The 12,482-nt window shown below is 50.8% G+C and overlaps 1 protein-coding gene across 2 annotated transcripts; it reads right to left on the bottom strand.

The window, feature by feature from the left end:
- Positions 1-567: 567 nt before the first annotated feature.
- On the bottom strand, positions 568-12,221 carry aftpha (aftiphilin a). 2 transcript variants are annotated; one of them, XM_080879175.1, is made up of 10 exons: positions 11,157-12,221; positions 7,897-9,492; positions 4,894-5,060; positions 4,635-4,764; positions 4,396-4,452; positions 3,639-3,761; positions 3,275-3,335; positions 2,356-2,439; positions 1,721-1,844; positions 568-1,241 (listed from the first exon to the last, which is right to left on the bottom strand). In XM_080879175.1, the coding sequence occupies exons 2-10, from the start codon at positions 9,454-9,456 to the stop codon at positions 1,100-1,102; spliced, it is 2,448 nt and encodes an 815-aa protein (XP_080735301.1). In that variant the 5' UTR covers positions 9,457-9,492; positions 11,157-12,221; the 3' UTR covers positions 568-1,099. The 2 variants fall into 2 exon arrangements, with proteins under 2 accessions (XP_080735301.1, XP_080735302.1); XM_080879176.1 differs by lacking the exon at positions 2,356-2,439 and having other exon boundaries at positions 11,157-12,215.
- Between the last annotated feature and the right edge of the window lie 261 nt (positions 12,222-12,482).

The following is a 12,482-nucleotide window of genomic DNA, read 5'->3' as shown; positions in this document are numbered from 1 at the left end:
GAATTGAGAAGTTGAATAAATCAGCTGCTTTTGTGCCTCTGGATCTGCCCCGAGCTGAACCCTTAAACAGCAACTTCACACCAAACAAACAGAGGAGGAGCACAAAGGAGGCGAGGCAGCAGCTTTTCTCTTAAATTAGTTTAATTTGTTGTGTACACTAAAAGTCAAATTTACACAGTGGTCTGAAAGAACCTGGGCATGCATGATAACCTCCCACAGGCTCTCCCACTGATTCCGTGTCCCATAGGAACTCCCCGTACATTTACAGTCCATAGTTTAACTGCACACAGTCTAAAGCCACAGTGAACTATGATTACATCCATTTCATCTTTACAATGTGCAAAATCCTCCAGGCTCGGCCGACAGTAGTATGAGCAACAGAAAACAGACCGATGGAAGCAGCCGTTGGTCCCTTCATTCCCCTTCGATGCGAGCGGCCTTCAGCTCGCCGACGCTCGAAACCGATCGTCCCGTTTTTAAACAAAGTAACAACCGGAACGTCTGATGGCAGACGCGCCGGCGTGAAGAACAAAAACAGACGAGCGAGGGTGTACAGGATTATTTTAAAAAGCTTCACGGAAAAAAAACAAACAGATTAAAACTGAAGGACGAACGAAGACGAGGGGACGAAACACTCGGCGGGATTCTGCAGGCAGTGTGGTTTCAAGTCCATAAATAGATTCAGATTTTATATATACGTATATAAATGTATGAATTCACAGAAACTTCCACTTCAGTTTGATTCAGCTTCCTTCAAGCTCCGCCCCCACACGTGTAAAATCAGCAGGAATCAAGGAGCCCATTTAAAAACAAAAAAAAAAACAAAAACATTGAATCCCTGATTATTTACACACACGACAACAACACACACACACACCCGACACGGCCTGAACGCACAAATCCCACTTCCTGTCAGCTTTACCACGTGCTGCCCCTCCTCCACGCCGTGCCCCACCAAATAATGAGAAAAGCTTCACTTTATCCAGAGAAATAACTGAAAATCAACAAAAAGCTAACTTAATTAAAAAAAACAAGAGCTTGATAAAATGGGCGGGGCCAGCAGAGTGAGCAGGTGATGTCTGGAGGCGTGGCCGGGGCTTCAGTCTGGCGTGGCGTGTGACCCGAGCGGCGTCAGCGTGGCGGGAAACATCAGCACCTTGGCCTGCATGAAGGACAGGTCGGGCAGCGCCGCAATCACTTTGGCCGCCTCCTCGCTCAGATTCTCATCTTTCCTCGGCTTCCTGCCAAACAGGAAGTGACCAGTTTTTTAAACGCATGAACATAACATTTGTAGTTGATGACATCATCAGTGTGCCACTGACACAAACTGTTACAAACTGCACCCAGATCAGCTGAGTGTGAATGACCTGCATGTCTGACACACAGCAGCGTGCGCACACACACGCACGCACGCGCACACACACACACACACACACACACGCACGCACGCACGTGCACACACACACACACGCGTGCGCGCACAGGCCTGAGCTGTCAGGTGGACGTCTGCTGAATGTGGATCCACACCGGAGCGCTCACAGATTCACGCCAAAATTCACCACAGTACTTTAAATTGTTATTCCACTTATATTTAGCCATAGCCAATCATAGTTGAGCGTCAGCTGTGAGGTCATTCCTCAGGAGTTCCACCTGCAGCCGATCCTGATTTCATGCTTTCACAGGAAATTGGGGACAAACCAGAAGCGCTTTGACCTCTGACCTGGTGGAGGTGCTGGTCTTCTCCACGGTGGACATCAGGCGGGCGAAGGCGTCGGCCATGCGGCTCCCGGAGCTGCCCGAGTCCAGCTTGGCGGTGGTCAGTTCGAATAGCTCGGGGTCGACGCCTGAAATGCAGAAGAAAGATCAGGGAGGCGGAGCTTAAACTTCACCAACAATCCAACAGTGAGAAACTCGGAGGAGGCGAGCCGGGAGCTTCCTCCTCGGAGGTTCGCACCTGCACAAAAACGGTTGTGCTTGGCGTGATTAAAAGAGAAACTGAAGGACTGGAGCAGCTGTGAGGCGTGTCCGCCGCAGCGATCCGTTCTGAGATCAGCGTGTGCTTAAATGGTGAGCACCCGGCGGACCCGCCTCGCTTTCTGCTGCCTGCGGGACAGTCACATGACCTCATACCGACCTTCCTGTGCCGACCACCCCACACACCAGCATCAGTCAGGACATCATTCATGATTTTAAAAATCTGAGCTGGGAAGCAGTCACGTGACTAAAATGACATTAAAATTAGCACCAGGATCAAACCTCGGGATGGTCATGTGACCCGGTCAGGAAGCACGAGAGTGCGGTGAGTGAGAGGAGCAGATGGAGGTTAATTCAAAGGAGGAGGATGCTGGAGCTGACCTGGGATGGAGGGTGAGCTGCTGGAGCCTGAGTCCTCCACAGGACCAAAGAAGTCCAGGTTTAAGAGAGACGAGCCTCCGCTGGCTGCAGAGCCGGGCGAGCGAGGTTAACGCACACAGTCAGAGAGAGAGAGAGACACATGCAGCAGAGTCAGTGAGAGAAACCGGAGACGATCGTTTCCACATGCAGCAGATTTCTCACAGTCTGCACATGCTCAGTGCACCGCTTCACTGAAGCCCACGACGTTTGGACTGTAGCAGGTGGGAGGAGCATTTAGGACCGTGTTATCCAATCAGAGCACTTCGCTCTCACACTGCAGGCTTGTTGGTCCTAAAGTATTTAAAATTAGAATGGGAGGCGGAGCCTTCAGTTTTCCTCTGAAACCACAGCAGCTCCAGCCTGCTGAGTTACTGATGCTTCAGGGACTGCAAACCGCTCTGGAACCCTACGAGGTGACCTGAACACATACGTGCAGGTCAGGTGGCACACCGCCCCCGCAGAGCGATGACGCAGCACACACTGGTAGACCACACGTTATGAACAAATGACACAGCAGCACGGCGCCGCAGTCAGCCTCTTATGGAGTTTTCAGACTTCAGCGAGCGTCACTGATGGCTGACGCAAGGAAGCGAATGAACTTTCAAAATAAGAGTGAGGGGACGGTTCACCAACAAAGACATGGCATCATTGGGCGCCCTCTGACATCTGTGACTGTGGGCCACAGCGACTCAGTCAGGAAACAGGAAGTGACTGATGGTTGTTTTATACACAGATCGCCTCCTGGTGTGTGATTGGCTGTGAAGTACAAACTGAAGCAGCTAACAGGAAACACTACAATAAATAGAGGAAGTGGAAGAAGAGAAGAGCTGTGAGCGGGAGGAGGAGGAGTCAGTGCGGCAGAGGCAGCGGGGTCACCTACCATCAAGCGGGTTGGTAAGGCCACTGCTGCTCCAGTCGAACTGGACGGGTGGGAGCGCCTCCTGCAGGAGGAGAGGCAGCAGGTCAGTCATGTACCAGGTGTGTGTGAGAATCATGTTTAAACACAAGGACACGCCCACACGTGGGAATGGTGTCAGGGTTAATTCCTCATGTTACATATGTCACAGCTGTTGTTCGCCCTCGTGACGGCGAGGACTTCACCTGTCATCGCTTGGAGGAAACGACGTCAAAAAGTCAAAAACAAAGATTCAAACTGTGGCAGTCAGCGTTTCTCACTATCAGCCAATCACATTGTATTTGAATCCTGCTCGGAGGTCACCTGTCGGCCCGCCTCCCCGTCTCACCTGGACCGAGTCTGTAGGACAGGAGCTTTTCTCAGGTACCAGCGGCGGCGCCTGCGCGATTGAGGCGATCATCTCTGCAGCAGAGACGGGCTTCACGGGCTCTTTGGTTGGCTCCAGCATCCCCTACACACACACGCACGCACGCACGCACGCACGCACGCACGCACGCACGCACGCACGCACGCACACACACAAACACACACACACACACACACACACACACACACACCTCAAATGACAAACGCGTTTAAACAGCCTGCAGCGCTGCCTGGCGGCCTCCTCGTAGATGCATGGATGGTACAAATGTGAAAGTCTGTGATGTTTCATTTACTGCAGTCACGAGATTTTCAGAAAACTTGACCTCTGACTTTTAGGTCAAGGTATCAACTTCATCCTGCGTCACATCTGAAGTTCCCAAACGCACGTACCTGTCAGCGTTTCACAGCTAGAAATGAGAATAACTGATGTTCCTGCCGTAATGAAACTGTCTGTATCACCACTGTTCCTGTTCTCAAGTTCCCAAAACTTAAAGATCTTCATCTTGTCCTGAAATCAAGCAGGAAGCAGTTTTCTGTCCCCCTCCCTCCCCTGCTTACATCAGCTGATCAACAGCTGATCCTTCACAGTCACTGTGGAGCTGAGCGCTCATCTTTATTTACCTGCGGCTTTAATTTAGCTGTTAGTAACATCTTAAACGTGCTGCATGAGTAAACCTGACTTTATGTCGCTGTAAATAGAGTCTGTTGGATGCACTCACCAGGCCGGCGGCGTACATGGGCACGATGACCGGCTGCTTCTTCTGTCCTGTGAACAGCTGAAACATGGAAATCAGACCGATTAGGATTCAAACCTCGAGCGCAGCTGCCGCCTCAGCAGGAACGCCTTTAGTCATACCAACAAATGACCAGGAACCATCTTTTATCTACAGTCTATGTTGAAGAGTATCTGGGCGGGGCTAGGAGACGACGCATTCAGAGGGGAGCAGCGTGTACTCACGATGTTTCTGGTGTCGATGCCGAGGCAGCAGAGCAGTGCTTTGTTGCAGTGGGAGCCGCCCCACTGGTATCTGAGGCCGAACGCCTCGTGGATGTCCTGAAGCTGCGTCCACACGCCACCGTACACGGACCTGTGGCAGCCAATCAGACGCAGCGGAGTCAAAAACAGGGTTCATGAGTGGGAGCAGCTCTTAATGGAGCGGGTACGGAAACACCTATGGATCACTCATAACCAGGAGGTTCGCTGAGGAGACCCTCACCTCTTGCATGACGATTTCTTCTCCTCCCCCTCCTCAGCTCCGGGGCGTCTGTCCTCAGGAGGCTCCAGGACAGCCTTCAGGGACACCACCTGGTCCTCCAGCAGTCGGGTGGCGCTCTGAGGGAAGCTCACCTGGAACAGCTTCTCCACACGGCTGAACAGCGATGCCTGCAGAGAGATGGCAGCGTCAGACTCAACTTCACAGTCTGGGCCTGACTACAGTTAAAGGGGCGCTTCACCCTCAGGTGAAGGTGATGGTGCAAAGAGTCCAAAGGGCAGAGCTGCTGGTTCATATCTGCTTTAACTTCGTGCTGTACGAGCCCACAGTGAGACTGGCCTTATTCACACTGTCATACCAGTTTGCAGGTTTTTAATGGTTTCGTTGTTATTATGTAACGGCTGCTGTGGATTTAAGTCCCTCAGAAATGGACAATAAACATCTGTCTGTGCTGATAAACTGACAGTCTGAATGACTTCCCTGCAGACACTTCTCGCTGCTTTCAGTAGGGATGGGTACCGGTATCATGGCACCGGTTCTGTCATAAACGGCAGTAACCAGACCGTTTAAGCACCGTGTCAAAAGTACCGGTTTGGCACCGGTATCGGATAAAACCTAAACGATACCCATCCCTAGCTTTCAGTCTGTGTTGTGTTTACTGACTTTACATGTTTCTAATATTAAACTTTGATCACTTTGCTGCTGTTTAACTCACAGAGGGGTCGATAAACTCTGGGCCAACTTATCGAGCCGCTGTCACGTCGTGACTGGAATCCCCAGTCTTCCAGTTCCTTGGAATTCAATCAGCTGATTTGAGTTTGTGTGCCGGAGGAGGAAAATAGGGGCGGTCTGCGTGGACGTGGACACTACTTTGATTTTTATTGGACTAAAGGACGAGATAATGAAGAAACAACCGCATTATGCTGCTAACACAAGCACCTGCACAGACAGCATGCTAGTGCTAAGCTAGCCGAGAGCCCAGAGTGATGTTAAAGCTGAACTTCAACAGTCTACCTGTTCATGTTTCTACAGTAGAATCACCATGACGACCGTGCTGGTTTCCATCTTTGCTTTGTGTTCATACCTAAACACTAAGAGAACGATCACGCGTGTCATTAGCAACTACCAACCTGTACATTTTATTTATTGTTTACTCTATTTAATATGTAAAATACACACACACACGTAGAAAAACATATTTAGTACACACATCCAGTAATGCATACACTCTTATATTGTACATATATTTATTACCATCCTTATATTTTGCTTGTTTTATGTTATTGTATTTTTTGCACACCTCTGTCGCTTGTGAAGCTCGCACACAAGAATTTCACTCGCATGTGCTGTACCGTGTAGCTGCACACGTGATGTGACAATAAAGGTGATTTGATTTAGCGCAGAGCAGCGTGTTGGTGTGTGGGGCTGTGACCTCATGTTGTTAAACTGTGATGATGACATAGGGCTGCTCAATTAATCGAATCTTAATCTCGATTACGATCTGGGCTTTCAACGATCATTAAAAATGACTGAGCCGATTATCAGCCCCTCCCTCGTGCTTTACTCTCGCGCTGCTCCGTGTGGCAAATCGAGCGCACCGCTCTGCGTTTCGAACACGTGTCACAACAATTAAGAGGACCCGAGGGAAGCTCAAAAAGCTGAGCAGTTATTTGGAGAGGAGAGTGACTGCTGCTGGTTGAACAGAGGTAAAAAACTTCAGTGGTGTGGAAACATTATGTGTTCAGTCAGACGTGGGTCAAGTAGACACAGTGTGTAAACTTTGCTACGGTGTCGTAGCTGCACCACAGAGCAACACTGCAAAGCTCACTAAACATAGATGTTTACATTTTTCATTTATTTCTTATATTGCAAACATTTGCACTGTTATCAGTATTTGCACACTGTTTTATATTATTTTTTAAAGTCATTATTCAACACGTTGTTATTGTTAAATAAATATCGTCAAATAATCGAGATTATCATTTTTGCCATAATCGAGCCGCCCTATTATGACACAACGAGTTTCAGGACATTTTATGGAGAAATGCAGAAGTAATGAAGTAAAATACTGAGTTACTTTGAAGTACTCTGAGTAATTAATGACATTTCTTTGAGTAATGAGCCAACACTGAGGGAAATCCCTCCAACATGCACAAACATGTGACCCACAGCAGAAAGTCTTTGATACGCTGCCGAGTCTCAAACAGGAGCCAATGAGGAATCAATCAGTGATATTGATGATGGAATCAGAAACGCTAAATTCCTATCACTTCCTGTCCCTACAGGCGCATGATTCGAGATGTTGACCGACCTTCCCACCTGACCCAAACCTGCCATCCTTCATCATCATCAGTCTGAGTTCACCTGTGCACATCCACAGGAGCAGGTGAGTGAGCATGCTCAGAGTTTAGAAACAGCTCTACCTTCATCCGGAGGAACCTAATGACAGCGGTGCTAAAGCCTCACACGGATCCTCTTAAGGAGAACTTAACCCAAAAAGTTCCAGCTGCAAACTATTTTTTAAATTTGACAGATATTGCAGATCCTGGATGAAGACATCCTGGATACAGTGTACAAAGTACGTGGTGGCGGCGGTCTGCGGGCCCCTCCTACTGTGTTGTTCGCCTGCCAGCCACAGCAGAAAGTGCTGAAGCGACACGGAGCGCCGCGGGTCTGCAGCCTGTCTGAGCGCTTCATGCTCGGGTTTGTTTAACTCGGTGAACTCCGAGCCCAGAGTCGTGTGTGTGGACGACACATCTGCACAGCGGAAGTGTGTGAGTCAGCTGGGTGTGAGCAGAGGAAGTGGAACAGATTTAAAGCTTTCACATTAACTTCCTGTTTGGGTTGTGGACAGCACATCGTTATCATGACCTTTAAGACAGGAAACGTGTAATCCTGCTCTAACTGAATCAGTGTGATGTCACAGGTTTCTGGAGTATCTCTGCATTTTAAACATGGGAAACAGAATCACGTCCCAGTCCTCCCAGTGTGCCCAGTGTCCCTTACCGGCTGACTGTCAGTGCTGCTGGGTTCTTCGCCGACCGCAGGTGCTTTACTCTCATGCCACTCCTCCTCCTGCTTCTCCTCTTCCACTCCTCTGCTATCTGCAGGAAGTGAGACGCTCGTCTCAGCGCTGAACGCCGCCCATGAAGCCCCCTCTTCCTCCTCCTGCTGCTGCTCCCCGAAGGCGCTCCACCCGGCGTCGCTCTCGCCGCCACCGGCCGAGCTGAAATTCCCAAAACTGTTGCTCACAGGGAAGTCGGCAAACTTTCCTCCCTCCTCCCCCTCGTTTTCACCCGAGTTAAATTTGGGGGAGTTGAAGTCGCCAAAGTCGTCGTCTTCTTCTGCGTTGTCCTTGGCGGTCGCAGCTTCCTGCACCAGAGCAGAACTCTGTAATCCGACCGGATCGTGCTGAACCTCCAACTGATCGAAGTCTGCGAAGCCTTGAGCGCCGAAAGAGCAGGCGTCTCCGAAGTCCCCGAAGTCTTCGTCGCCGTCTTCGGCCATCTGGCTGTCGTCAGCGGGTGTGGCGGATTCCCCCTGGAGTGGGGGCGAGGGCACCGAGCCCGTGGTGCTCACGTCGCCGTACTCCTCCAGAGCGTCGGTGGACAGTGGACGGCCAAACGACGTCTCCGTTTCGGTCTCCGTCTCGTTCCCGGAGCTCTTCTCATCCGATTGCCTCGCCTCGCTGTCTCCGGTTGTGTCGGGCAGGAGCTGCTTTTCACCGCAGCCGTCTACAGAACCGTTGCTGTCAGCTACATCCGCCCTGTTCACGGCGAACAGTTTGTCAGTGCAAACGGCCTCTGAGGCGCCACAATCTGCCGCCAAGGCCACATCCCTTTGTCGAGAGTCAGCATCCATGTGAGCACGCCGGTCCGGCGTCTCAGCGGGGACGCAGAGAGACTCTGAGCAGAATGCGTCGTTTTCAGTTCTGTTTGTGTCCCTGACATCGTCCTCTGAAGTCAGTCCCTGCTCTACATTATGGCTGACGCCCGGTGGACAGTGCGAGCTCGCCGTCTGGTCGAGGCGTCCGTCAGCATCGGAAAAAGCAGCAAAGTCTGCAAAGTTGTCCTCCGGGCCTCCGGCACTGCCCGTGTCCTCGGGGGACGTTCCTTTTATGCGATCATGGACAGAATTCTGGGAGGAAGGACTTCCCTGAACATCAAACCCGTTTGTGAGCACCTCGCCGCCGTTACAATCCGCGGTGTCGCTCGCAGTCAAGTCCACACAGCTGGCGAGGACCTTTTTCATCTCAGTTCTTTCTGAGGCACTCGCCAGCACGACACCGTTCGCCTTTGAGAGCTCATCACTGCGGCTGCGGGCGCCATTCGTGGAGCCATGGCTGAAGCCCACCACCCCTCTGCTGTTGATCAGCTCCGGCGGCGAAGTGGCGGTCAGAGCCTGCGTCTGGTTAAAAGTGGTCGGAGTGTCAAACTCTGAGAAGCTGATGCTGTTCGGGATGCCAGAGAAGGTGCCAAAATCTCCGAACTCATCGTCCTCTTCCTCAGCGCCGTCCTCCATGGGTGGCGGAGAGGAGGAGTACATGCGGATCACGTCTGGCTCCATGACTCTGCGGTGATCGAAGAATCCTCCGGGCTATACCTGAAAGAGCGAGAGAACGTCGTGAGCAGCGAATCACAGGACAAACATTCAAAAATAAGTAAAAAAACAGTAGCGCGCTTCATCCACGCGGCGAGGAGCCGAGCACGCCTCTCAGCAACACCGATGATCTCCAACGAGAGGCTCGAGTCACAGCTCATCGAGTAATACGAGCCCCGAGAGTGCAGACGGCGTCAAAGCGACGGCGAAACACACCGTCACAAACACATCATCGACAGAAATGAGGAAATGAAACCCCGCCCTCCTGCTCTGATGTCACTGCTGCGGGATCACATCATCACTGCAGCGTGAACATGAAAGCGTGTTGTTTGAATGAACACGATAGAAGTCGACAGGCGTGGACACAAACGCCTCTCACAACACGGAGCATCAACCTGATGTTCAGCACCGAGCTTTAAACAGGACTCTGACTCATCACTAATAATCTTATTTATTTATGTGATTAACAAAAATGATGATGTCAGAAACTGTATGACTTTATTCTGCTGACATCACAGTTCTGATCACACACACAGCTTTCACAAATGTATAAGATAATAAAATTTTTGTCACTAAATAAAAACAAACACCATTTTTAAAGTAACCTGTCTCCTGTCTTACTTCTGATTTCAGCTGTGCGCTCTCTCTCTCGCCCTGTGACCCTGTGACCCCTGACACCTGGCGTGTGGGGGCCTGATGTCATTATTTCTTTTCATTAACTGTATTTGTGTGCTTGAATCACGTTTCCAAATCCTGATCTGAAGCGAGCACAGACCTCAGCTCTTTAAAATTTCACTGAGTTTGGACTGAAACAACCAGCCAGGTAAGGAAACACCTGAGTTTCTGATGAAGGTACCTTCCTGCAGCTCTGCAGGGGAAGTCCCTCTCGGGTTACCTGCTGGCCTGGACGGCCTGTGTTTGTGCTGTGACCGGCGGTGGGCGGAGCCTACCTGTGTTTGGTAGAGCTGAGCTGGACTTCAGGTATGCAGTCCTGATAGACCAGTCAGGCGAGCGCGAGCCGTTTAACCCCTCAGACCCCACAAACGGTGACGTGTTAACGTCAGGGCAGGTAAACATGTTTAAGATGGGTTTACCTGCGCACTCAGCGGGGTCACCTTCAACAGGCGCTCAGCCTCCTGACAGTCGTTCTACACCTGACACTGTGAGCCCCCCCCAGCAGTCTCACCTGTCTGACGTCAGCGCTTAAAGTGCAGCTAACAAGCTAACGTAGCAGGCTCAGTAAACTCCCAGGTAGCTTAGCAGGCTAAACGACGGAGGGCTGAGAGTTTGTCCCGAGCAGAACCGACTTGTCTGAGCCCAGCCCGAGCCCGACAGGGAAGCTAGCAGGACAGCTCGGCGGCTAATAGCAGCCCGAGCTCGGCGGGACTAGCTCGGTCAGCTTGTGTGGAAAGCTGAAGCCAGCTTGATTACTATGCTGGTACTTTACCGGGCGGCTCTGCTGGCACACAGCGGCGGTACACAGATAAACACAGGCCGGGGACCCTTCAGGAACGAGTCGGTTTGACGTTAGCTGCTCCTGCTAACTGCGCAGCTAGCTTCACCAACGACAACAAGCCAAGAAGCAGCTGAGCTAGCATTAGCTTAGCTTAGCTCAGCGTTTCGTGTGACAACAACTGTCTCATCCCGAAGGAAAGAGCCGGGCTCACCGTCAGAGGCCGCCCGCTGGCGTCCATGGTTCGGTTCCACACGGGCTGTCGTCGGAGCGGGACGGCTGACTGTGAAGCCCGTGCTGAAGGTGGAGTCCGCCGGCTGCTGCTGCTGCTGCCCTGCCTCACGATCACCCAGCATGCACCGCTGCGTTCTGCTGCTCCACAAACTTCCAGGTGGAACAGGTGGATGGATGTAACTGAGTACTCATACTCATGTACACCAGTTGGCCGCTTGTACTCGAGTATTCCTGAACCACGCCTCTCTCCCAGCACTTTTTAAAATCCAAACTTTATTTCTTTAAGTGGAAAGCGCTGTTACAAACTCCGCTGAGCAGACCTAAATATGAAAAATAATCGGACTGGGCACAAGTCCAAGCTGCCTCAGAGCAAGAGGAGGTCCACCTGGACAGGTGCACCTCTGTGGCAGAGCTGACGGAGAGAGACAGACAGATGGCCAGTTCACATTCACACCTTTAGTCAGTTTAGAGTCACCTGTTAACCCGACCCCACTGACTGTTTGGACTGTGGGCGAGAACCCACACAGGAAGCACCTGCAGAACAACAATATGTTGTGTGAATGCACCTTTCTAAAGTCCCTCCTCAGTGATTTAAAGCACACGTGTGTCTAATTATTCGAGACGGGAAAAGCGTCTCAACCATTAAATTCGAGCTGGTGTGGGCCCCGGGGTCTGGCATGAAATAAACCCGACACTTGGATAAAAGGAGGCTGAAGTGTTCGTATACTCAGCCCAGCTCCACACTGGCGTCTGCCACACTGCTCTTAACCTGCTTCTGCTCAGCTGTGCTGAGAATCGTAACAGCGATGGTTGGGACAGAACAGATTCGTCTGGATTTCAAATCTTCTCTGTTTTCAGTGATATAACTTTAGTAACAAGCACCTCATTCTTTTCTCTCTCTCTCTTTTGCCATGTTTTCCAGGTAACCTATATTTGACAACAGCTTGATAAAAAGAAATTCTGTTTTTGGTGTCACTCCAATATTTTTAGTGGCCACCCCTATGAAAACATTCTGGAGGCGCCCCTGGCCGTTCTGTCTGCTGACCAGCTCTGACGTTCAGGATTCGTGTTTGGACTGAACCTGCTCAGCAGAGCCACAGCTGACAGGTATCTGGGAGGTACCGTGTCTCTGCACACCTGAAAATAATGTGAGAAAACTCCAAAAAGCCCACTCTCTCAGTGTTTGGCTGTCAGGGTGTCAGGACGCAGTGTAAATAAAGCAGAATGCAAAGACTCACAAATCTCATGATATGTGATGTTTGATTCACAGAACACTGAAATCATATCGAATATTTATACATTTTCC

This window comes from Rhamphochromis sp. 'chilingali', assembly GCF_963969265.1.
Source record: "Rhamphochromis sp. 'chilingali' genome assembly, chromosome: 4".
In the NCBI taxonomy this organism is placed as follows: domain Eukaryota; kingdom Metazoa; phylum Chordata; class Actinopteri; order Cichliformes; family Cichlidae; genus Rhamphochromis; species Rhamphochromis sp. 'chilingali'.
Note: the sequence above shows the minus strand (reverse complement) of the source record. Positions and strands in the feature narration are given on the sequence as shown.

Bases quoted from the DNA above. Each gene is read 5' to 3' on its own strand.
- aftpha (XM_080879175.1), bottom strand. From the start codon at position 9,456: ATGGAGCCAGACGTGATCCGCATGTACTCCTCCTCTCCGCCACCCATG. The intron at 5,061-7,896 runs GTAAGGGACACT...ATCTCTCTGCAG, and splicing joins GCAGCACTGACAGTCAGCCG to GCATCGCTGTTCAGCCGTGT. The intron at 4,765-4,893 runs GTGAGGGTCTCC...TGGCTGCCACAG, and splicing joins AAGAAATCGTCATGCAAGAG to GTCCGTGTACGGTGGCGTGT.